The following is a 27,401-nucleotide window of genomic DNA, read 5'->3' on the forward strand; positions in this document are numbered from 1 at the left end:
AAGGCATTTTGCAACTGCACAAATCTGTCAAATCTATTTAAAGGGCCTGTGTTATACAAGTTTGAAGGTGTTATTTGAGCTTCCAATCCAGTATTTTGTCTTTTACTTTAAATATCACATCCATAAATCTTCAGAAAATTATTCTAGCATATTAATCAAGTAATAAAGTCTGAAATATCAGAATATTTCAATATAAAATGTTGGACATGGACAATAAAATAGCAATTTATAAAGAATGACAGTCTAAGTTTGTGTGTTTTGTTGTTGTTTTTTTTTTGAAAGGCAAACCAAAAGGTTATGGCAATTAAGTGCTTATTCTCATTTAAATTTCAGTTTATCAAAGAGGTTGAGATGATTTACAGGAACTCTTTTGGGAAGTACAGACTGCTTGCATGAATAGCAGTTTCCAAGTCATCTTTTGCACACTCAGGTGTTTTTCTTTCCACTGAATAATCTGCTTTTTTGTTTTGATATGAAGTTCAATTTGGTTGATTACATTTAATTAAAATATATTTATAGTAGCACTCTCCATCTGTAAACCAAAGAAAGCCAATTACTTCTATTATAGGAAACAGTTCAGGGTCTTCCAAAAAGTCATTAAGAAGTTCATGTATTTACATGGCAACACGGATAAATTTACTCACCTTGAGACCTGGCAATCCTGGCAAACCTGGGTTACCATGTGGTCCTGGAATACCCTATTAAAAAACCCCCAAACAAAAGAAAAAGAACAAGGAGTGGGATTACTCAGTACTCCACTGAACACATGTGAAAAGTTTGCAGAGAATAATTTTACTGCATCTTTGCTACTTTTAGAAGCAATGGTTAGGATTTTCAAAGGATTCACAGGACATAAAACATACACATCTTCCTAAAAAATTGAAGTGAAGTTGAGTAATTCTTTTTCTTTTCAAAAATCTCAGTTTCTATTGTCTTGCCAGGTAATTCGTAGCAGGTATTTGGCACACAGTCACTGCAATGCTGCTTTCTGACTACAGCACTTGGAGGTATGGCATAAAAAAAAAATAAAATAAAAAAAAAAAACAGTAAAATCACATTCTGAGGTACCCATCTATACACTGCAAAGAGAAAGAAGTGGATGAGTTCTCAATGATTTAAAAGATGGCTCAAAGCAACACCACCTCCTTTAAAAAAATCACAGATCTTCCTGATTGTCCCACAGCTAGTGCAGAAAATGGGCTTGTTACTAAAAAAAAATCAACTTCAACCACTCCAGAAACAGAATAAGCTATCAAGACTATCGACACCTTTCAGTATAAGTGTCTGTTCCTGCAACACACTCAGCAATCTTCACTCCTTGAAAAACTGCACATCAGGGAAATTATTTATTGCAATAGCTGTCAGCAGCTATTCATCTTTCAAACTTCCTTGGCTAAAGGACCAAACTGATGAAAACCTGTCACTGGTAAGTTGGCAACAAAGCTTGTGTTGAATTAACTAAAGCCAAAATTCCACCCAAACAATTAATCCAAATACAATAAAAACACTTTTCAACTTTCTTGTATATTCAGTGGTCTAACAACAGATAAACTCAGTGTTTGTCTTTTCATCACACAAGGCTGAATTTACCAGTTATACCTTGCAGTAACACTGAAAGCTGTATCTGTTAGTGCTCCCTTTCACTAATGACAATGTTGACATAACTCCACAGAAATGCTAATCCCGTGTGCTGTTTGAGAGATTAATTTGCACACTGGCAACTTTGGAGGCACTCTCAGGGATTTAGGAGAAAGGAAACAAATAGAAAGTGCCAACATAGCTGCAGTGCTGAAGTGGCTCCTACTTTCGTTGCTTGCAATGTTATTGTCTTGAGTCATACTACCACAATACAGAAGTGCAAAAGTATTCTTGTGGAATGAGAGGCATCGGAGGAGTCTCACACCATCATTAATCCTGCAATTGCTGAAATTTCATTACTGAGAAACTCAGAACAAGCTTAAATTTAACTGTCAGATATGGACTTCTTTACCATAGAATTACAGGGATCAAAATAATTTCCATTCTTAATGAAAATCTCTAACCATTAATCACACATTCCCAAAGTGTCCAAACCATGTGAATCTCTGTCAGGATCAGGCTTGGACACACACTCGAGAGACCCTGATACAGGCACAGGCAGTGCAATGTACCTCTGCACTCTGCTGTTTGTCTTTGACGCCTCAAGTCACATTTTAGGATAAAAAAGAAGTGTGAAGAAGACAGAAGTCACAGGGCAGGCTGGTAGATGAGGGAATGAACTTTGCATCAACAAGCTTTTCACAGGCTCTTTGGCTCACAAAACTCCTGTCATACTATGTACCTTCACTAGGTTTACCTGCTTGAATTTATCAGTGTTGTACAAACTAAAGAGCACTGGCATTTCAAAACAATTTATTTTTGATCAAATAGCTTTATAGACTTTCTTAGCCCATATAAATATATTTTAAACTCAGAACTATTGGTAAATATTCACCTCAGCCTTTTTCATATTTTCCAGGTACCCTACCGTAAGCTGTCTCTTCACACTGGCAAGCATGTCCTACACAATAATTAATCCAGAAAATTCACACAGTAGAGCATTGTGCTTTTAAGTACTCTATACCTATAAAAAAAAAAGACCTGCAGGAAAAAAATCCCAAACAAATAATAACTGAGCAAGAGTAATCTCACCAACAGGCATGGCTTTAAATATATGGACAGCCTCCTCTAAAAAAAAGACAACTTCCCAGTTCTGATGATCTACTTGGTTATGTGGGATCCTGCCCCTGATGCCAGATGTATCCTTGGCAGAGGCAGTATGCAACATAAAAAACTGAATTTAAGAATTGTCAGCTCTTTTGTAGAAGGATAACTTGAAAAAAGGATCCAAGAAGTCATGAAGATATGGATTTGAAGGAATGCTTTTCATTTTATACTTTTAAATGTGTCTCCTACTCCCTTGCCTCTGACTGCTCTAAAGTATCAGTTTGGTTTTCATCCTCTTTAACCAGTGCAGTTTCCCACCCAGCCAGGTCAGGTTTCGAACATCCTGTGCTTTGCTGGCTTTTGACAAGCTATTGAGCAGCAGCTTGTTTAAACGTTCCTCAAAGGCTGAATCAAAACTCCTCCCACACATGTGCTGAGCCTGCATATAAACTACTCCCTTACCTCCCACTTTTGATTTGCGTAGCTGAGGGTGCTCCAGCCACAACCATTTACATCCCTATATACCATGGACCAAAATCATCTACTCAACAGATCCTCACCTATTCCTTTCAGTTGCCCTTCCCCAAAGCCCTCAAAATCAACCATGACCTCAGGGACTCCTCAAGCATATTTCTTTTGTACTCAGTTGTGCAAACACAGTTTCACCCTCTTTTGCCTCATCAGCTAGTCAGTGCAGTGGCACAGGCTCCTCCCACGTTCATGCCAGCTGGGGCACAGGGTTGTGCTCACTGTGGCAAAAGCCCGTACTCTGTCCCCTGGCACAGGGCAAGGCATCCGTCCCTGCTCATGTTGGGTTGCACAGCCACACAAAATAACTAATTGCTACTGTAGCTCAGTGCTTTGGCAAAGTGCCCTGATACCTATCAAGCTATGATCAAGCTGCCACGTGCAAGAGATTAAACCAGACTTTTAGGAGTATTTTTTTTCCACTGCCTCTGTCTTGCAGTGGTTAATTTTATAGCCACCGCCTGCTCCTCTGTGGCTGCGGCCTGCATTGCTCACTCCCCCTCATTCCAAAAACAAATGAATACGACCTCAGATTGCAGCATGGAAAAACTAGAAGTTAATATTGCAAGCAGCAAAAGCTAGGTACAAATGTAACAATGCTCAGTGTACGTACTCATACATGGAATTAACTATGCTGGAGGCTCACAGCAGAAGAAAAGGTTTGCTTTGCCTTACTTTAACATATCTCCCAAGTATTAACAATCATACACTTCCATAATCACTATGCACATGAATAAAGTTGAGAAAACCAAAATGTGCAAACTTCAGTTTGATTACTGGTGATCTGCTTAGAGGTGCAGAAGAACATAGTTGTTTTACTCACCCGAGGACCTCTCTTTCCTGAAGGACCAGGTAAACCTGGAGGACCTGGAGGACCCTGGTGATAGAAAATCAAAGCAGTTGAGCCTAAAACCTGACACAAGGACAGTATCACAAGTCTGAATGAGACCAGTTCTCCTAACTGACGACCTTCTGCTTGTGCAGACCTTCTCAACTTGGAAACAAATTCCCAGACTACAAGCAAGCGTGTTTTTAATCTGACTCCAATTCAGATTTCTGTTTAGAAAGTATCTTACACCATAGGAATTAGAGCTAGAAATCTGGATAATAACTTTTACTTAAGTGATTGGTACTAAGGGAAGAAAAGTTCAGGTGAAGCAAGCAATTGCAGTGTATTTCTAAATAAAGAATAGAGAATAATTAAGCCTTTTTAATAAGCATGCTGGCATGCCAAACACTTCAGAAAAGTTGGAGTAACTGTGAAAAAATAAGATACCGCCTCAGAGAAAAGACAGACATGAAATAAAAGAAAATAAACGTGGATAAATGACTGTTCAGTTTCCTGTTAAAAGCTTTTAATAAGAATAACTTATAGCACATTTGCCCTTGTATATAATGAATATCATTCTCTCCAAGGATAATGCAGATTTTTTTAAAATGCTAGTATGTAATCACACGTATTTTTCACAAATGAATTTGATTATTAGTCAGCATATTGGACAGTGTACCACCCCCTGCATATCTAGGTGTTTTGACCACAGAAACCTTTCCTTTTCTGTATGTGACTACTGCTTAGATTCAAACCCCCAGGATCTACTTCATTATACTCAAATACAAATGAGAGCTCTAGACTAAAATCTGTACTACTTTATATTTCATCTATCAAATTAGAGTTCTACAGATAGATAAGCTACTCCTAAGGGTGAATTCAGCTCCCATCCAATGCCTGCACAGCAAGCCCCAGCTTTAACAGACACCGTGTACTTTCTGCAAGGGAAGGTGGGCATCAAGCAAGTCCAACCTCATGAAGGAGATCAGTCGGGATAGGAGGAAGGGATTCGAGTTGCTCTTTCACACAGACTTCCTCGTGCTCCTGTGTTCTATATGTACAACAGCCTCTCAGCTGAGACACTGGGCAAAACACTGTCACACTGCCCATACCAAACAACAATGCTGAAAGCTGGCAAGGATACCAGGAAAATCAGAAAGGCAATTATGGTTGCTGAAATGGCCAGCTCAAAGGGTTTGCAAAAATGGAAAAAGAGAAAAAAAAAAAAGAGAGAAGGGAAAAAGACAAACACCTTTTGCGGTTTTATTAGCAATGAGCAAATCATTTCATTAAGACAAAAATTGCATTTTTAAAATACTTCAGTTTTGTGTAAGTGATACTTCATTTTTCTTGGAAAGGTAATGTCACTGGCAGAGAAGACAGCACTGATTACGGACTTTAGGCATTGTCAACCTAATTGCATTCATTTGTCCAAAATACAGACCACTTGTGGACAATTCTGAGAAAACCACTGCTGTTTTGGGAAATGTAAAAAAAAAATAAATTTTCTCTTCAATTAATCATAATTATCTTAGGAGTCTAATTGTAGTTGGGAATATCTGTATGTCCATACACCCTACGTTAAGTCAGGCTGAAATCCATACTTGCATTTCCCTCTCTGTGCAATTTAGAAGACACAAATCTGTGTAACCACCCTGGTCTTTAGATCAAACCATAACACGTCATACTTTTAGCACAGGAGGTTCGCTATTCACCACGGTTGCATAAATGCTCACTAGCATCTTTCTGAAGTAAAAAGACCCCATGTTTAAAGGCACAAGAAACGTAGCAGACAGACACGTGGAAAACTCTTGACCTGGCATTCTTGTTCAGGTTCAAAAATGCACTTAGAAGGGCACAGAGAGCTCCCACCCTGCACTGCTGAAGCAGTATGTTTTGTAATATCTCCTCTCAAATTGTATCTTAAAAGATGCACTTTGATTAGAATCTTAATCTGGGACTATAAAAGAAAAAATATTTTTATTAAGTAGAATAGTTGCAACTATTTTGCAGTTTGCAGTGAAAAGGTCTTCTATATCCCTGTTTCAAATGCTTTCTACATTTCCTTAAAAAACCATTAATAGCCAACCCCCCCCAGTTTCCTAAGAGAAATCTTATTAGATCCCTGATCTTTGCAGATGATTTATTGAACAAGGGCAATGAGAACATTTTTCCCTATGTGGTATCTAGTTTTTTTTTTAAATAGCACTTGCCTCCTTTGCAAAAGAAAACAAACAAGCAAACAAAACCCAAATCCAACCCAATTTCACTTAGATTACACTAAATCATAAGTAATTATCCCCTTTCATACAAAAAGAAAACCACAAAAAGAAGAAAATCTAATCACAACCACACTCTGAATTATATTTTGAACTATTCAGACAGAGGTTAATAGTGCTTTCTCAAGGCATTCTAAAACCAAGTCAACAATTGTAGATGAAGTCTCTGGTTAACAATAATAAGCAACCAGCCCCAGCAATCCAGGTGTTTGAGTGCAGTATTAACAAGGACTCTCCTGAACCAGAGTATATTACTCTTTAGCCTCCAGCACAGACTCCTCCCTGCAACTCAAGCAACATGTCTGCTGACAGTAGACTTTAGTAGAGCACATGTAAGTCTTCCTGGAAATGCTTTTCCAACAAGCTGTAAGAAGTTATTCCATCCTATTTCTACAATCTGTGAAAGCAACTACAACTTCAAATCGGCATGACTTTTAATACTAGCTAGGAAGCTACTTAAGCCTCTTAGGCATCCATGTAAGCCACAGAAGTCAACATCTGAGTGTGAGCCAATCTCTCTTAAACCAAGGAATAAGTCATTTGTTTGAATAGCTTTTCCTCCAACTACGGGAAACAATAATTAAACAAACTTGAAACAATTAGAAATGTTAATGGGAGTTTTAGTTTTTGACATCTTAACCACCACCAAAAAAAAAATTAACTTTATATAAATAATACAGATGTAAATTTAAAATTAATTTATTCAATAAGATCAGTTTGCTCAAAACAGATCATGTGTACCTTAAGAACAGTACTACAACATTGTCTTCAGGAATTGCAAAACTGTCATTTAGCTGTTGCGCAGAGGAACTCAAGTCCAAATAATCATTGCTTAATGATGAAATAATAAAAGTAGATGCTACTCTTCCAGAAATATTCACTACCTTTCCAATGGTCACTGTAATGAATGTCATGGTGAACTTCATAGACATTTTCTAGGATACTGAAGCCCTTCTATGGTTCATCTATTTTAAACTTGCCCTATTACCCAGAGGTAATAGGAAACATTTAATTTACATATAGCAAGGCCCTAAGATTTCAGATGCATAGCAACAAATTCTGCATTAAGTAGTTAAAACTTCTGCACAGATATATGTTGATCCCGTAGCCATTTAATATCTAAATGCTATTCACTGAAGTTTCTCTTTAAAAGGCACTTGACTACATCCCAACCATTCAAACTCACCTCATCCCAAACACCTCTTTTAAAAAAGACTAAATTAAAGAAAGTTTATGCTTGAATCATCAAATATCTAAGGCAGGCAAAGCAAAAAAACCATGAACCTTTCTGCACATCACCAAAGTACCTGCAGTACAGCAGGGAAGTAAACAGATGCATCAGGTTTCAAACTTATTCCAAAATCTACATCTTTTTTAAAGCTCCTCATCCAAAACTGAGGACACATCTCCAAACTGCAATGTCATCATTCCCAAACCAGAAAAAGTAGCCTGTCTGATACTCACCACGCCTAGTAACGAATCAAGCACCAAAGCAGTAAGATGCATTTATTTTCTACTGCAGTGTGATACTCACTTGCCTGTCAAACCAGTCACTCCCCCACCCTCTATTCATACTTTTTATTTCTGTACTACTGCACTAAGTTTTATCCCATTGGTTTTGGGCCACCTGGAATTCTGATCCCATCACTCAGAATTCTTTGTGCTCCTATCCTGCTCTGTTTACCTTCTTTAAGAACTTCATCCTGATATTAATTTAATTATTGAGCAACAAGGACTCTATCAAACTTGAATGTCCACTTATTTTTTCTTCTTGTTTCATTTGCATTTCACTGGAAATGATAAAACCTGCACACTTCTCTTTCCAAATGCCCTAGAGCAGGCAGTCACTTCTGTATGATTAACCTCCTTTCTTTACAGTTGTGTAAGTCCTTCCATTTCTCTCTCAAGAATTCCTGCAACAGTCCAAGCAATTTCATCAACATCAGAAGAACACACACACACACACACACACACACACACACACACACACACACACACACACACACACACACATATATATATATAAAGCTTTGGATTATGGGTTAAAGTTTTTCAATATGGTTGTGCAGAAGATAGGGAAACTGCATCAGTTTTAAATAATCTGTGGTCAGGGAGAGCCTTGGTAAGCAATTTTGTTCACCTGGGAAATAAGCTAGGAGTGAAAGGGCAGCTGATGCTACCCTTACTGCTGTTCATTTAGGATCTCTGAACTACCCTCTCAGTGTTCTCACTCTCACACCTCTTGATTGTAAAAAGAGTATCTCATTCAGGACTCAACTCTGCTTAATGCAGGGCTTGCCATCTCCCATTGCCCATTCCTCTAGGCAGTGTCTCCAGACTGCTTCTCCTGATCAACTAGAGGGAATACCACCATTTAGTCTTCTACCATTCCTCCTCCTAGCTGAGTATCTTCAAAATCCACAAAGCTTTTCCAATAGAGGAAACAAATTCCCAGCTCATTTCTCTTGGAAGGTCACATCCTGTGCAGGTAGACATGAAGATGCAATTATCTACCAGCAAGTAACCTAAATCAGCTCTTCAGCTCACATTAACCTCTCCGTTTACCAGTGTGGGACTATGCATCATGTTACTGCAAACTGCTTTAGGATTGTGCAATGAAAAATATCAACTTGAAAGTTAAACAGTTAAACACGCACCACATTTATTTTTGTAATCTTTACAGAGTGCAAACACCCTCTGCAACACAGTGGCTCTTCCAACGAACAGAGCAGCATTTTCTTGAAAGTAGTGTTTCAGGACATCACACTGTTCCACTTTACACTCACTATATTTTTTCTAGGGAAATTACAACAGCTAGAATTTTAATCAGGGTCTTAATAGTTTTGTAGAAATAGGTGCCCCTTTTTCTACGCTATCCATAAATGAAAGCCTGAATTCTGGAATTCTGCTTCGCCATGGTGGGTGAATTCCACAGCTGTGGGATCATGGAATACAAGGGGCCTAATTACAGAAGGCAAGAATCAGTTCTGGTAGATGATTAAAAGCTAAAACGAAGCTAAGCAGTTGAAGAACCACAAAAGCTAGTTCTTGCCTGTCAATTCCAATAGAACGAACACTACTTCTGTGTTCAAATCTTGAAAGAAGATCCAAATCAACCACAACATAGTGAAAGAAGTAAAAAGAGGGGGGTTTCATGCCTCATCAAGATTTTTTGCTGCAAGGGAAGTTTTCAAGTTCCTCAATGTTGCTTTTTTAGGCTTCTTGTAAAGATTCTGTAAGTACTTACTTAGTGTTACAGCCACACATATAAAAGCTGTGTTATCTCTGGTCTTCTCTACAGGGGAGTACTAGATTGAGAAAGCAAACCAAGACCATCTCTTGATGGCCTGAGGCTAACAACAGTGTCAGGCACTGCACCACAGAATCTGCACAGAGCACAACTCTCTGTTTCATGCAGAGACCTCTTCTCCCTTTGGTGTCAGCTGCTCTGGCAGTGCAGTTTTAACTTTGCCTCTGGTACAGTGGGTGATGCAGGCCCCTTCAGCTAACCTAATGCCCACAAAAGTCTATATTACCTTCCCAGCTCTGACCTTTAAGACCTTGAGTATCTTATTTAAATCCTGATCCAGCAAAACAGGATAAATGCACCACATTCATTGCTATAGACCACAGTCTGCGTTCCTAGGGGAGACAAACTTCTGCAACCCCACTCTGTAAGACAGGTATAGAAGATCTTTGAACCCTCCAAATAATCAGCTGCCATCTTTGCCACTGTGTATAGTGCCTGTATGTAAGAAAAAACCCCAAACAAAGCATTTGGTTGGAGTTTCTTTGTAACTCAAACAACCAATATCATTATCAGCAGCCATTTCTGCACCACGTAAAAAAGAACAGATTTAACTTTCTTGGTCATGACTGACTGAAATCAAAACTAACAAGTTATGTGCTAAAATGAAAAGCTTCCATTAGTGGTTACCAAACATCTTAAGCTCCAAAAATGGAAATTAACCTCATGTTGATGGCATCAACATACTTAGTGATATGTCGCCATAAATACTATTGTAAGGGTAAAAAAGAATAGAAAAGACTGACTTCACATTAAAAGAAAGATTAAGTAAGAGCATCTCTAAACTAGTGTGAATTAACACATTTTTCAATTGTGCAACAATTCCTTTGTGCCTGGATCCTGTTTAGAGTAAAAACTGAACTTCTGAATAGGTTCTTGATTGTTGACTAATTTAAGAAAAAATATTTCAGTCCTGAAAGAATAAACACAATAAATTTATGGGCTTATTCAAATATATATTAGAAACTGCTTATCACATATTAAATTGCTTTCCAGTAATAACCACACAGATGACCACTTTCACAAATCAAAAAAAAAAGCAAAAAAAAAAAAAAAGGCAAGTGAAATTATTTACTCCATGTTATGGTTTAAAAAATTTAACCAAAAGCTCACACAAGCATGAAGCACAATCTTTCATACTCCCCAGGCTACGCAGAACTGATGTTCTTTCTGGTCTGCAGCTTCATATATACTGCCCACATTTTTATCTATTAAAAGGTTTATGAGCCTTGTACACACAATAAGGAAAGGATAAACTGGTTTCTATTAGAAACACTACTGTGCATTTGCAATTGTATCAGGAATCACTTACCCTATTAACTGAAAAAATGCTGCAAAATCTCAAAAGACTGTTCTAAAAACCATTTTGCATCCCAATAACCTTGGGTTATGAATGGTTTTACCAGACTGGGTTCTGCAACTGCTCACTTTCTAGTACTATAAATTTTGATAGCATTGCTCACCTAAGAAAACTAAGTCAGTCTTCCAAGCAGACTGGTTGTTCTTTTCATGGATCAGCATCTGTATTTGTGAACTGAATGAATTTAGCCTGTAATTTTATTGAGTGGTCTCTGTAATTAGCAGTTACAAACATCTAGCTGCATTCAAAATTTTAAAGAAGCCTGGGTTGCCTACCACTTCACCAGAATGTGAATGTCTTGAATGTCTTTATATTCTTCCAGTAAGTAAAAATATATGACACTTACACCAAAATTACATGCAAGAAAGGGACATATTTAAGGCAGCAAGCATTTGTACAGTACAGCCGGGAGAAGTTGCAGTCACAGCTTTGGCATGCTTTGAGAGGTTTCTTTCAAAGCCTCTGTTAAATGTATATTGCTGCATTATAGTAAGAAGAGTAATAAAGATAACTTACAGGAGGTCCGGTTTCCCCCTTTGGACCTCTGACACTTCCCATTTCAAATATTTTGCCAAGATCTTCATAGTCATAAGCATAATTATTAATACCAATTTCATAACTGTTTTCTGTATAAGTCTCATCAGCATCAAGTGCACCTTCCTGCCCTGCACTGAGTTGATTATCCAGAGGGAGCTCAGCAGGCAAACTGTACAGGGTTGTGTTGAAGATTTGCTGCTTTTTGCTTAGTGCATCTAAATGCTGTTTTGCTTTTTCTGTTCCCTTGCTTTTAGTTTTACTCTGTTTTACAGGAGAGATCAGAGAAGGCTCACTTTGTCTGCCTGCTTCTTCTGTGGTATTAGCTGAACTATCTGGATTTGGTCCTGCAGGAGTTTTAGTGATGTTTCTTTTTTTGCTCATCTGATGCTGAAGAGGCAGATCGACATTCTCCTGGAGTTCTGTTTCAGGCCAAGCTTCCAGCAATGGAGGTTTGGTCTCTGCAAACTCCAACGCAGAGGCATTTCTTGCCTCAAAGTGGTCTGGTAGAAAGTGAATCTGAGCAACATTGGTAACAGGCATGTTTGATGCTTTCTTCCATCTATAAGCTGATATATCTTCCTGGTGTTCCTCATCAATGATCATCTTTGAAAAAATATTCAGCCCATCTGACACAAGTAGAGCTCCTGGCTGAGATCGATAGGTTTCAGCCTGGCGACACTGCTGTTTCACATATTTACAATAATTTGCAGAGGCTTCTGCAGAGGGAATAATATCTAGCTGACATATAATTCCTTCAAAGCTGACAGACCGAGAGTTCATCCTTCCCAGGGTAAATACACCATCCAAATCAAATGTCTCCACTTCAGAAAGTACTTCACTGCTATAGTACTTCTTTCCACATTGAGCATATATTGAGACAGTCTTGTCTCCAATGCCAATGGCAAATGAATGCCACTGTTCATTATGAACACTATAACTGAAGTATACAGACTGCTTCCCTCCAGTGTACACTGCTACCTTTCTCGGTAGCAGCTGGACACCAAACTGCAGTCTACTTTTGTTCCTAATACTGAAGAGGAAAGCATTATTGACTCTGTAAGAGTACAACCCAACCAATATGGTGAACTGATGCCCTAGGTTTGATGGTATGACTTGAATGATGGGGGACTCAATATGTGCATCACTAGTTAGTACAACTCCCGATGCAGTTAGACGAACACCCTGAGGTAACAGAAATGATGCAGAAGGCTCTGTTGTCTCTGAGGGCTCTTGAACATCTTTCACAAGGCCCAGTTGATGAAGAACATCTATTGCTGTAAAGAGAAATAAAGGGATACTGTTGATTTCATTTACAAGCTCATAAATTCAGATCTATATAAACAAAGGTACACACAACATCTTAACAAATCTGTACCTCCCAAAGCATATATTCTGCACAAAGCAAGGTCAACAAATCCCTAAGGCAAGGTACACCGATTTTTCACATGAATCAAACAAATAATTAAAGCAAGACAAAAATTTCCATCTTAAAAAAAAAAACAAGTAAACAAAATAAATACACAGAAAGGCCCACACAATGCACTGAACTAAGAGTGCACTCCACAGCAGGAAACATTAAGGAGACAGAGAAGCCAACTATTCTACTGATTTATCTTATGGATTTGGCTTTGGTAGAATTGGCAGTGGTGTTTTCATTGCTGGATTCTCTACTGTCTCATAAAATGTGAGTTTTGTCCTTTAACGTTTTCCTCAGCCTGGACCTTACAGTGCCTCCATCTTTTGCCTGGTTAAATATCTTCATCTACTGGACAGAAACACAGTTATTTAGCCTTCTGATAAACTGAAGTCATACCTGTCTTGGGGGAAGAAATCAAAGACACTTTAGGTAAATCAACAGTCCAAGGTGACCCAATTCATTCAGTATTGCCTATATCAGACTTAAGCGTGTTGGAGTTGGTGGGCATAGACACCTTCTTCCTTCGGGATGAACAACATAAAGATACTGATAGGTACCTTATAATGCAGCTGAAACACTACAAAGGTTTGAATAGGTGCTAAACACGTGCCCAGCAGCCTTTCTGTAGGGTCGCAAAGTAAGACAGCATTTAGGGTATCAATTGATTAGTAAAACTGTTTGTCTGAGTTCTTGTGAAAGATATTACTGAAATATTTCAGAAATTGAGTCAAAACGCAATCATGGCAATAAGGAACAAGAAGGTTGGGAGCTAAAATATGGGAAAAGGCTGAAGGAACTACATTTGCTTGGCCTTGAGGTGGGAAGGTTTGGGGGAATCTAATTAAAACCATCCATTATCTGAATTGAGGCCATAGGGAAAACAGAAAAGCTGAGCAGTAACAAGCAAAAGCTGCCACACAAGAAATTCCAGCTCCATACAAAGAAAAAGCCTTCTCTCCGCAAAAGTATTTAAGCGCTGGACCAGGGCGGCAGAGACATTGTGTAATCTCCATTCTTGGAGATTTTCAAAGCCCAACTGGATGGGACCCAACAACCTGAACTAACTTCAACATTGACCATGATCTCAGCAGGAGCTAGGAACAGATAAGTTCAAGAGTCCTCTAACCTAAATTTTCTGGTTTTTTGCACAAAGGTAAACCAAACACTAGTTTTCACAGCATTGCACAGTAGTGTACAGTATCATCTTTTTCCACCCCTAACTGGAACAATTTCAGTGAAGCATTTATACCAAAAATTACTTGTAGTATCTAATAGTTCCACTGAGTAAATAAGCCTGACGGGTAGACACTGTCACTTTCTATAGCATTTAGCTGAGGGTATTTTTACTGTGGATGTTGTGCCTATATAAAGTAAACAAAGCTATTAAATGGCACGACAAAAATTTGGAGTAAACAAGAAAAGTTAAGGATTCTCTACCATATTAAGAGAAGAGAGCAACTGAAACAAATGGATGTTTACTCCTTCAGTGGAAAAAAGGTCTCCTTTCCCAGTTTCCCTTTCTCTGTTTAGTGAATGTATTCACAGCAAATTTTAAGAATAGACAGATGTTGGCTTAGTTTCAGTGATAAATTATGAAAAGCGCCTGAGATTTCCTTGAGAGTAGTTTATAAATTGGAAACGAAAGTATCAACCTGAATGCACTGTACATCTTGAAAATTAATTACACACCTTGTAGTGTTTCTAGTCATGTTTGAGATTCACAGATGGGCCAAGATTATCCTGGAGAGTAGCCAGTGCAGACAGAGGTATGGAGAAAGCACATCTTTGCAGAAAGTCATGTGTGCGCCAGTTTCTCAAGATGTTTTGCCTCAGAGCAATTAATTTACTATGGCTGCATTTTTATCTGTCAGACTGATACTAGAGGTCAGGTTACAGTAGAGCTTTGAAGCACAATGCATCTGCTAATGAACCACCACACTTTCCCAGGACCTCGGCCCTGCCTGGTCTTCCTGTAGCTCTGGAGGAGAAAGCCGTCCTTGCATTGCTCTTGTAAAGGGAAGTTAGGAAGAAACACAGGTCCTGTGCTCTGGGCAATGCAGTCTCACACAAGCAAATAATCCCCAAGTCTGAACACGCTGCTCCAGGACTTCTGTGCACTGACTGGGCCAGCTGACTGCACGGAGGAGAACAGCCGATAAACTAACTTAAGGTTGTGCCTAAATATTACATCCTAACCTGAAATATTTGGCAAGTACTTGTATTTTTAAAAATTGTTAATGATATATTATTTAAAAATAACAATGCATGTAATATGTCCAAAATATTATAAATTGATGTATAAAACAAAAACCTTAAACTGTCTTAAAATAATCACTTTAAAATGACATTCAAGCCTATCACTACTAATCTCAAACTGCAAGCAAAATTGTCAAATTTTTGGCACTTCTGATTTGAAAACAGCACATAGTTTACAAGTTATCAAATAAAGGAAAATCATCAGAGGGCATAATGAGGAATAAGACATTCTCCACTGCAAATAGATTTCTGTGAACAATGACAGGTCCTGAGAGAGCTAAACAGAAATAAATGTTATGTGAAAAATGACATTAAAGAAGTAAGTATAAACTAATTATTCCTTGCTGACTTGCTGCCTGTTAGCCCACTGTCAAGCCAAAAGGCTGTTCCAAACTTTTTTGGCCAGTCATTTAATTTCTGATCCAACGTGTATTTTTATTTTATTTTAAGGCTTTCAGAAGCTCTTGGCAGCATACAGGATTTTGGGAGCAGGCAATCCTCATTTTTCCTCCCAGCATGACAACTACTATTTTCTTTACCTATCAGTTGTCAGTTTTCTTTGTTTACCCATGCCTGCAAAACATCTGTCTTCACTTACTGTTTACTCAACCCATTAGTCCCCCAAATCGTAACAGCTCAGATTCTTGAAGGGAAAGTTGTTTTAGGTTTTTGGTATCCAGTGCTTTCCCCTTCCACTTCCTACGAGGACTTTAGAAATTCACAGCCTTACTGCATCATGAGGGGAAAGAAAATCTAACATAAGCTTTGACAAAAAACCTTCTGACCCTCTTGTGGCACAAAGAAAGTCCCACAAAAGAACTGGGGAGGAATGAGGGGATTTGCTATTTGATTGTTTCGCACCCATATTTCATTCAGTCCCTTTTGTTCATTTCCCACACTCCTCCATACTCATGACTACTCTGAAGGTAGGAGCTCTGAGATGCTTCCTCTGTTTCAGCAACCCTAATATACACATTACTCCCTTCCCCTTTACCAGTATGGGTAAGGAAAAGACAAGGGCCATTCATCAGTTGGCTCCATTAGAACTGAGAGTACTCATCAGGTTGCCTATTTTCTAAGTGATGATGCATTTGCAGTTGGGTAAATTAAGATACTTGGCTGCAAGCAGTGCTCTCCTGGACACTAGGTCGAGTGGCTGTCATAGGAAAGCTAACGAGATACATGGATTCAGCATGTCCTTGAGCCACACTCAAAGTATGATTCCTAAAGACTGAGACTGTATCTTTACATACATTTCACTGAACACAATTAATAGCAGCCTACCAAACTGAACAAGGCATAATTTCTCATGTAAAGCATCAGGCTGTCTCTTCAGCTCAGGAGAGGACCGTTCATTAGCTAGCATCTTCGTATTTGGCAGAACACTCTTTTTTTCTAAATACAACTGCTGTTTCTTAAGAAACAAAGCGTTAACGTGTTCCTAATGGGCAGACAATCCTGATCTTGGACAAACACTAAGCACTGCAAGTGCAATAGTGCTAGCTCTGCAGCTTATAAATGGAGACTGAAGGATATACTTGAGCTGCTCTTTTTTCTTTTTTTTTTGGGGGGGGAAGGTTTCCTCAGTCTGCTGTTCTCTGAGTTGTTTTTTGCAACCTCTTTTGCACATCATGCAAATATAGTGCAAGAGGGGCCAAATTTACCCATGGGCAGCAAGTTGCATCAAGGTTCAATGCATCATTTTTATCCCAAGCAAGGGCTCAAAGAAAATGAAGTCATATATGGCATGTGGCACTTGTGTACTGGAGTTTCCATTCAGTAAGGCTTCTCCTGTGGCTATCTAGAAATGCTACTGAATAACAATAACAACAACAACAAAATAACAAAAAAATAAGGTTCCTTTTCTCTGATAGTGACAACATAAAATATAATTCAATATAATCATGTTGAGACTGGAAGTTTTACCCCGTTTCTGCAAAGCTCTGTGCATGGAGGTATTCTGAGCCAAGAGGCAAGTAAGCCTTGGACTGCACCCACTCGCTTGTGTCGCTGTGCCCCCAGGCCTGCAGCCTTCACAGTTCTTGCCTGAAGTTTTGATAGAAAAACTATTCTCAGGCTGAGGCACATGAGAAGTGAGAGAAACAGTTTATTCCTTTGCAGAGGAGGAGGGTGGGCTGGAAGCATGAAGACACTCAAACCATCCCTGCACTCCTGCCTCTGGCATCCCTCACCTGCTCCCACTGCACCGGGAAACTGCAAACTGCCTTCCTAAAACAGCCTCTTCCCTTTCCATCCCTGCAGGCCTGGAGCAGGTCAGGCCACACACATTTAATGGCACTGCCCCTCCTCTGATGAGAACTTGGCTCAGCTATTAGAAAAATATGGGAAAATCCCATCATCACAACCGCATGTGAAAAATCAACAACCAATATTACCAGGCAAACAACAGGCAACTAATGGAAGGCATAACTACGAAGACAACTGGGGGAAAAAGCAAAAAAAACTCACAACTGAAAGGAAACACAAGCTTTGCCAATATCTGGGAATGAGGAGCTGGAAAAAGGCATTGGTGAGAATAATGGTGGGAGGCTGTTGAGATATCCCAAAGGGCTCTAACAAAACATTATCAGGAATGAGTCTTGTCTTAACCACACAACCCAGCTGTTTGTATTCAGATGAGTATTTGTAGTTAACACATCAGCCAAGGATGACCTATTTCTTGCTTCACCTGTACAGTGAAGGAACATGGCAGAGAACTGATTCTGCCACTCTCATGGCAAATAAGACATGACTACATGGCATGTTAGCCTCTACCACTTCAACATGCTATTATTCCCAGAGCAAGCTGCACATCTGGTGCTGTTATAACAGCTGGCAGATTAAAAAAGAAACTAAAAACAAGGCAACCTTTTTTCCTTTCCTTTTTTCCTTTTTTAACATCTGCATCTGAACGCAAAGCCAAATGAATACCAAATTTCACATTTTTTTAGTGATGCCAGCCTAGACCAAGCCTTTATTATATGCAGTAGTTTGCCTGCAGTCTTAAGTGCAAAGGTAACTCAGTCATTGCTTGCCACCCCCAAGGACACCCACTTGCAGTGAAGACACAATCAAAGCCTTTTCACTGTACAAGGCTTCTTTTTTATGAAGAGCTTGCTTAAATATGTAAGCAATTTCATAGACAGAAAATCTGAGTAATTTTCAAAAGGTCATCTTTTCCAAACTGGTTACTTTAAACTTTTGCTCTCATTATGCTGTAGCTGATATTTTCTTTAAGTCAAATGAATTAAGGAACTGAACCTAAGGTCACTGGTAACAACAGTCATTTACTCTTTTCATCTAGTAACATATTATACAAATGTCCTGTTATAAACAAAGCATTCTCACCTTGTTTGGGTACTTGTGCAATACCCACAGCTATACATATTGCAATAAAAAGGAGAGCTTTCCTAAAAGGGAAAGAAGGAAAGAAAAAAAAAAAAACATGTGAGAAAACATCCACAGTTTCAGAAATCCAAGGAATTAGAAGCTTGATTCAACATTCAAAGTCCATGACAGGATACCACTGACTTCAGCAAGTCCTGACTCAAAGCCATCACATTGTACAACTTATATAGTACATATATTTTTATATTGGCTTTTATTAATAAAGTGACTGCATCTGCTTTATATTTTCTTGCAGCAGCTTTCAAAAATGAATGCTGCTTTGTAGTAAATTTCTTCCTGGAAAGAAAATGTTAAAGTAAAGAAACCATAAAATAAATGACGAGTTAATGCCTATAGAGATCATTAAATACTTTTGACTTGCTATCAATCTTTTCACTATATCACATCATATTCCCATGAATGAAAATATTATGTCATGCTTTTTTCTTGTATTATAAAATTTTATCATGCTCTTGACAGAGTAAAAAAAATCCCATCAGATGTCAACTTAAAACTCCATGCTCAGACATGAAAATACAGAACTGATAGGTAGCATAGGCTCACTGTCCTGGTTTAGGCTGGGATAGAGTTAATTTTCTCCTTAGTAACTGGTAGAGTGCTGTGGTTTGGATTTCGTGTGAGAATAATGTTGATAGCACACCGATGTTTCAGTTGTTCCAACAAATATGTATAAGATTGATACAGATTATGTGCTCAAAATTTGCTTTAAAATTGTTGAATGTTGTACAAAGAACATATTTTTTCCATGATTAAAAAACAGACTGTCTGCTGTTTCTTATTCATTATCATATTAGCCAGATTAATATCCAATCACACTCTTATCAGTGACTGAATCTTTTAATAAATGAGAAATATATTTTCTGTTAATGTTGCATATCCAGGTACAGATGTATGTAACAATTATAGTAGCCTATATCTACTTCTGAGGAGAAATATTTCAAAAAATCAGAAATATAGTTCTGACACTAACAACTCATGTTTAAGCCACAGCTCGATCCTCTTGCTTATTAAGGTATGTAACATCACTGATTTTTCATAACATTAAGTGCTAGAGTGACTAAACGTGTTTGCTGGACCAAGTCAGAGAACATTTGAGTATCTGGAATGAAGAGATTTTGAAAGTAACATAGTTACAACTGAACACCTGTAATTTCATGTGATGTAACTTTGGCAGGGCAGGAAGAAAACCTTACCACTTCATACAGGACTGTATGGTTCAAAGAGGGAGACAAGGTCCTTCATGGATATACATGTACACATGCACATATATAGAAGTATTTAGTGAAATATCTTACTATTCCTTTCATGAGTTTGCAATTCAAACGTTCCAGAAACATCCAAGTGCATGAAAACCACAGAGCAAACACCTGGTTTTACCAAGTGGATTTGCATATTGTGAGAGCTTAAATTTTGGCCATCAGAATTAATAATTTAAGGAACATTAAGACACAATAGTCATCACTGCCACTGGAAAACTGCAGATAAATCACATCTTTTAGAAGAATATGCACAGAACATATAGGATACTCAAAAATATGCATCAGTGCTTCAGTTCTTATTATGGAAGTGGAGAAGGGTGGAAACTACACCTTACAAATCCCAACATGCCTGTAAAGGCATGTTTTTTAATTAACCACCACTGCAGACCCTAGCTATTCCTCCCTTCAAGCTTTCTCCTGCTACAGCCACAAAATGCCTACTGGGGCAGTTCTGCCACTCCTAAAAAAGACCTAACATTGACTTGTCCAAATAGCACATCAGCTACAGGACACTCACTTCAGTTTTTTCACTTCTAAAGACCAGAATTCAAATTCATAGTTTCTTCATCACACGATGCATCATCTTCTGATCTAATGAGAAGCTCAGTGACAGGAGATAGCTGTGTCAGAAAGAAAGTCCATGCATTGCACTGTATCAGCTAAAACTTAGGACAACTCTCTATTTGACTTTTAAAGGTGCAAAATGGATTTACAATTAAAAATCTCATAAGACATTTTAGCTACCTCCAAAATAAGAATGCTCAAAGAACCCCAGAGCCCAGAATTCAAAGATGACTCCTCTTAACATTACAATAGCCTATTCCACAACACCAGCCAGGTACAAAGCTGTGTGTGTCAGGTATCTGCCTCTCTCATGTCCCAACAAACACCATAGGAAAGCAAGAAATTCCAAAATGCTCCCAGAGCTGCAAATTAAACAGATGTAATTGGATATACAGGAACATTTAGTGAGAGGTAAAGACACATGTCTGCCTCTCCAGTGCTCTCCAGCTAATGTCAAGAACAAATGACTGAACAACTAAGAGAAAAAACAGGGACCAGAGACAACCACAGGGCTGGAGGTCCTCTAATATGTGGGAAAAGATAGTCTTCCTTCTATCTTTTTTCACAAGTAAAACTTTTTGTAAATGAAACCATGCGCAACCTAAAGTGAAGTTGTACAAGTGAACCCTCCAGGGTTGAAAATGAAACAATGAAATTCTGTCTTTTTGAGAGAAACAGTTCGTGCAACCCTCTCTTCTTGATCAAGAGCACTACTCTTTACATTTGCAGATTTTAAGCTGCAGAGTAGTCAGTTCTCAGCCTCCACTCTCACAGCAGCATAGCCACTAAGACCTCAGGCTCCCTGCTGCTAACATGAATGTGGCTTGATCCATCATCTGCCACAGCTCCAAGGAACTTAGCCCTTGTGTTGGCTGAGTCCACAGATCTTGGGGAGACCTGCCCTGTTGGGACACAACAATAGAAAAACACAAAAGCATGTGGCAAGGAAGACTCAAGCTGACTCAAATGCTGGCTGTTTTTCCCCCACTTAAACATCACACATGAAGCTGTTCCAAAACACCTTGGCTATGTCCTGTCCTAAAGCCTGGGTATCTCTTGAGCTTCCTCCCCTTCACCTATTTTTTAATCCTCTTTATTTTACATGCAAGCACAGGCATGTAAAATAAAGGGATACTATAAACCTTTTGCAGGAAGGCACTATCAAATGTGATTGATCTATTCTACCACTTAAAACTGAGTTTATCTTTCTGATGATCTTTGACATCTTGTGACTGTTTGCCTCTTCCTACAGAGTGGACAGCAACTATCCATGGTGGTTTTTTGCATTAGGGGTGACAGATGGATGAGGAAACTGATAAGCTTCAAAGCAAGTTTGGCAAACAATGATGCAAAATTCTATCCTCTGAAGACTATTCAGTAGCATACAGAGCTCAGGTTTGGTCAGTGCACAGCATTACCCTCTTCGTTCCAGCCTAATTTCCTAAACATCCAGTTTAAAGGAAGAAATACTGCTGCTAGAGAAGACAGGAAAACCTGTTCCCAATGTAACTGCCACAGATGCGTTCAACCCTGTGCTCATCAGTGATGATGGTTTAAATATCAGCACTTGCCCCATCTGCATTGTTTCACTGGATGTCCTCTGCGGACTGCTGAGGAGAATGGCCCAGTTTGGGTTCATCCAGCCAGAGAAGAGCTTTGGGAAAGGTCATAGCACCTTCTAGACAGAGACGACCTGGGCTTCTCAAAGACCTCAAGCTGTTATAAATCTTATCTTTCAAGATGTGAAAAGAAAGATAACTTTCTTTGCTACTATAATGAGATTAGGCACTGGGTCCAGTGCTCCTTCTCACATTTTATAAGACCCACTATCAACATGGCTTGAGGGGACCTAACAGCCTCTCCAGGGTGACAGTCACATGCCCTCTGGGTACAGATGGCACCATGCAACTAGCCAGCAAAGGGGGAAGCTCCTGAACCCTTAGCCAAAGGTCACCATTTGAATGAATGGAAAATGGTAAAAATACAAGATAAGGCAAGAGGTAGAGGAGCAGCGACCTAAGAAGAGTTGCACAACAGGGTTGTACAGGTTCAGAGAAAGGAAACTCCCTGACTGGTGGCCCAGACATTTTCCTGACAGCATCTAGCTTAAAATGAGAAACTACCACATCTAAAAGAACAGTCAACTCTGTTAGTATTTTTAAAAGGAAAAAAATTAATGAAAATGACATAATTTTAGAACCATTTTATGAGTAAATCTGTGATTTCTTACACTAGATTTCTTCTGTAGATAGTGTACACCATTTTCATCTGTATTAATGCAAAAGTATGCAACTCAAATTCCCACTCGTGAAACATTCTTCTTTCACAGGGTTTGTCTCTATATATTTTGTAGATCATTCCTTAAATGTTCTACAACTCAATGCTTGCAAGAAACAAGGGTGACAAGGCTGTTCATGTTTTAAAATTAAATATTCTGTCAATAAACTTGGTGAGAGATTTAGAAGTTATGCAGCTGTTTTATTTTTTTAACCTGCAGAGAAACCCCTATACAGGCCTGACCTAATGGCATTTCACCAAAAGGTGGTCAGGGTTGCAAGGGATTTACTGGTTTGACATATACTAAGGAAACCTGATCTTTTGCAAGGAATTCTGGCTTCTTAATACAGGCAATCAACCAGATTGCTTTCTCTCTATACCAGTAAATTAGGTGAACATCATGGCTGGGCTTCGCGAACGAGCCCACGTTTGTTGCAAGCGCTTGGTGGCTGAAAAGGCCAATACGAGATAGGCATGTCTGGTTGCAAAATTAGGTAAACAATATAAAAATATATAGATATATATTCTTACCTCAGATTTTTAACCTAAGTAAACTGCATGTTTGCTACTATCTGTCTTTCCTGTAATGCAATTTATGTTTCTCCATCAGTAACACCCATTTACAGTTATCAAATAAAACCATTTTTTAAATTGCATTCAGTCAATTCCTGAATAAGTCCTCCAAACACATCCATTAAACACACAGTTCTCCTGGGAAGGCCACCTTCAGGCAGCCACGTAACTGCTCACAAGCATTCTAATGCACCGAGTTACATACCAGGCACATTTTGGCAGCATAATCCTCCCTATAACACAAAACAAATCCTTCTGTCCTGCTTGGAGAACTCAGTAAACTTAGTTTAAGACACAGCCAGAAAAAAATTAGTGCCTTACGAAGACAGACACATAATGGTAACCTCTCTAATATTACAACTACCATAAATTCACAGTCATCTTGCCTAGGCTGCTTTTAGGCAAACTGTAGAGAGAGGAGCTCTACTTCGCACCACAGATGAGGATGCATTAGAATTACTTCAGCCTGTTGTAGAAGCGCACAAATACAAAGCACCTCATCTAGTTATCTCTGTTATTAAGAGAGTAACCTCAGCTCTTCAACGTAAATTCTGCATGTTTTGGTTGTTTGCTGTGTTTTAAGAGCTAGGTACCAAAAGGGCGCAGGAGCTTCCCGGTTCCTTGTGGGCACTGCGGCCACCGGGATCCTCGTTCCCCCTCAGGGATCAGGGGTGAGCTGGCTCGCGGGTCGGGCTGTCTCCACTCCCCGGGGACCCCAAAGCCAGGTTGCCTGGTGTGGGCTCGGGCGGGGGAAGGACGATATCAGGGTGCTGGACAGGATAGGACACATCCAGGACGTCATGGGAGAGTGCGGAGGGGAGAGACGCACAGCCAGCGGCACAGACGGTGTCCGTGCGAGGAGTCAGCACCCCGCCGGTCCGCCGGGGGCACTGGGGACCCCGCGGGGTTACGGCTGGCGTTCGGAAGGTAGGGCTGAGGATACAGCCCGCCGGGGTCACCGTCCGCTGCCCCCGAAGGGGAGCTGAGCAGCAGCCCCCATGCCCTGCCCGCCCCACGGCAGGGTGGCGGTGCGGTGCGATGCGCCCCGTCGCCGCCGTCACGCCTCCCCGGCTCCCGCTTACGTTTGTGCCGCGGGAGAGATGCGTCCTCGCCTTGTCCTCTCGGCTCCCAAATGCATTTGTATGCATTTGCCCGGGCAGCGGAGATCCGAGGGAAAGCCGAGCGCCGCGCCGCCACAGGGTCAGCTCCTGCCCATGAAACCCCGGCGGCCCCGAGGTCTCCGCCGAGCTCCGCGCAAGCCCGGGGGCGGCCCGGCCCGCGTAGGGCCCGCGGGGGGGGGCGCGGCGGTGGGGGGGGCGCCGGGGGCCGGGCGGCGGGGGCGCCCCGCGGCTGCCCGCGGAGTCCGGCGGCGGAGCGGCGCTGCACCGCCTGCCCCGGCGGAGCTCCTGCCCGCCGCGGTGTTGAATTTCAGCGCTGGCTGCCTGGCGATTACATCAGCACACGCGGCCCCCGGGGCGGGCCGGGCCCCGGCCCTGCATGGTGCTCGCTGCCCCGCGCCGCTCCCCCCGGCGCCGACCCGCACCGGGACCCGCACCCGCCGCCGGCAATGCCGAGCCGAGCACAGCCGGGCCCAGGTGCGGGCGGCCCAAGCGGCAGCGCTCGGACAGGTGATGCCGTTTAGTGCACCCGGAGGGTGAGAAGAGCCTTCGGCTGCCGATGGGCTCCAGCTGGGGAGACTCCGCAGGAAGCTGCGAGTTAAATTAAAATATGGGGACAAGCATGGGGGAGAGGATGAAACGATATAAAGATGAAAAGCTGAGCGCGCTGGAGGGTTTGTATCTCGCGTATAACTGGAGTTGGGTCCAGAAACATCCTTAACGATGTTTGAAGAGGAGATGTAATTTAGTAGCATTAAAATGCCAAAAGAAATACAATACCATTCACTGTCTTCCTAGAGAGACAAAGGTCTTTCTAGCTTTAATTTCCAGTTTTCTTACCTTGTCCCTGTAACACAGCCTATTGTAACTTTATCCTGTAAGACATCTTTTCGCAAACTGTCACTAGAAACAAACGCGGTAGAGTTAAGCAATACCACAGGTTGTAGTACACACTGTACAGCAAACCTGTGGTCAAATCCTGCAGCCTTACTTCAGCAAAGCTTCCGTGAACCTCAGCAGAAATCTGATGTGAGTTAGGGTTATGGTACTTGGCTCTTACTGGGTGCTACAAGAACAAAGATTTCACATCAGACATGCAGCAAATACCTTCTAGTTGTAGGTAAGTTAGACAAAAATGTCATGAAATAAAACCAAACATATTCCCAAAGAGCAGAACATAAGAGAACTGAGAAGACACAAGGAGATGCTCTAAAAGACAGGAGTTCTGTATTGTTGTCACTGAGGATGCTCCAGTCAGCTGAAAAGTACTTTTCTGGGTGATCCAGGTAGCTGGGAACTGTCAAAAAGATGGAGGGGAAAACTGTGAGGGAACTAAGAGCAAACCTAAGCTGCTGAATTTTGCTGGGGATAAGAAACCAAAGTTATAGGGGAAAAAATTATTCTCAGGCAATGCAGCAGGATGTTTGATTTCACATTCAAATTAATTTTCAATACCTTGAATCCTCATTGGCTGCAGGATTTCCTATTTACTTCGCTTTTTGAAAGCCAAAGGTAAAAGCTGACAACATTTTGCTTTCCTGTCTAAGTACCTTACATTAAACAAACAGACAGCAAACTGTAAAAATGTGTATTTCACTGAAGAGAACATGGTACCTGCCCAGGGAGATATTGGACACTACTGTAATAAAGTATTTGTCAGCCTTCTGTTTTAAATCACACTTGAATGGCTTCCAACAACGGAAGTATTGTATTTCATTTAGGTTTTGTTTATTAGCATTAAGATGAAGTAACACATGTACATTACTGACTGGGTTTGGTGCTAGTCCCTGAAATCTGTCAATCTCTTAAATAAAATGTCTAGTATGCAGTAGAAAAATAGTTGTTTTCTTAACCCTTTAACATCAGTATTAGGGATATTACGGAGAGAATTTTGCCCTGAGAGTGACCTTGGATAAACCCTGTCCTTGTTTCTTTGCACGTTGACAAGTACAGAAGCCAACCTGCAACACACGGTGAGATGGGCTGCGGACATTACATGCAGAAGTCTCCCTTTCCAGCAGCATTTGCACTGCAGAAGGCACAGTTTGAGATTCTTGCCAGCTGCACATAAAGAGTGTAAATAAAGCTTTGCTGACTCTGATTATGCAGTTACTTGAAACAACCTAAGTTTAAAAATTAGCATCGGTTGCTCAGTTTTCTATATTCAAAACTACAAAATTAAGTTCATGAAGCAGGACTCTTGACTCCTTATTGGCACTTTGCTCCTTATGACCTTGTTACAGCCCTTGCTGGGGTTGAACACAGCCTTTAGGCTGTTTGGACAGAGGCCCTGGCTATGCTCATGTAAGGAGCCCAGGGGGCTGGTCAGGCCACAGGGAGGCACAGGCCGGGAGGAGGGTTACCTGGGCCCTTCCATTTCCTCACTGCACACAGCTCACATGTTTCAAAGTCATATGTACACAAACGGGTTGGGAATGTGCAAGGGATGCTCCTTCTTCCCTTCCCTGTGTCTCTCCACCTGGAAACTCTTGCACTTGTTTTTGTTGAGAAAAGACTGTTACTTGGCAGCTCAGTGGCTTTCCTTCCATATCAGCACCCTTCAACAGCTCCTAACAGAAGAAATTAGCACCATCTAATGCAGATGAAGAAAGCAAACGAAAACGCAAAAGGAAATGAAATTTCTTCCCTGATGTCAGGCAGTGATTGTGTGGCACTGCTGGAAACAGTCTAGCAGTCCCCAACTTGTACCCATCACCTGGTGTTTAAGATCAACTCCATATCTCTTCTAAGCTTCATGGCAAAAATCAGTATCAATTCTATTCTTACACTTGCTTCTTCCAACTGTTCTTACAGTCCAATAAGAAAACTGACTATGTTTAAAGCTATCAGATTACTTGAGTTTCTTTCCAGAGCTATATATAGCAGTGTGTATACTTACACACACAGACATGGTCAAGCTCCAAACCTATTAGCACTTATTGCAACACAGTGATGCTGGAGTTTCATTTCCTATGGCAAATGTCCCAAGATCCCATCTTTTCAC

At 40.4% G+C, this 27,401-nt stretch overlaps 1 protein-coding gene across 4 annotated transcripts in view; it reads right to left on the minus strand.

Annotated features, from left to right (window-relative positions):
• COL24A1 (collagen type XXIV alpha 1 chain) overlaps positions 1 to 24,490 on the minus strand; it is a 127,160-nt gene extending 102,670 nt beyond the window's left edge. For all 4 annotated transcript variants that reach the window (XM_032696964.1, XM_032696962.1, XM_032696961.1 and 1 more), the window contains exons 1-5: positions 24,362 to 24,490; positions 18,547 to 18,608; positions 11,505 to 12,799; positions 4,037 to 4,090; positions 645 to 698 (exon numbers count right to left, since the gene is read on the minus strand). In XM_032696964.1, the coding sequence (XP_032552855.1) occupies positions 645 to 698; positions 4,037 to 4,090; positions 11,505 to 12,799; positions 18,547 to 18,608; positions 24,362 to 24,417 (1,521 nt within the window). In that variant the 5' untranslated portion in view covers positions 24,418 to 24,490. The remainder of the gene's footprint in view (positions 1 to 644; positions 699 to 4,036; positions 4,091 to 11,504; positions 12,800 to 18,546; positions 18,609 to 24,361) is intronic.
• Positions 24,491 to 27,401: the final 2,911 nt, after the last annotated feature.

The sequence above is a fragment of the Chiroxiphia lanceolata genome, chromosome 9 (assembly GCF_009829145.1).
Source record: "Chiroxiphia lanceolata isolate bChiLan1 chromosome 9, bChiLan1.pri, whole genome shotgun sequence".
Lineage (NCBI taxonomy): Eukaryota > Metazoa > Chordata > Aves > Passeriformes > Pipridae > Chiroxiphia > Chiroxiphia lanceolata.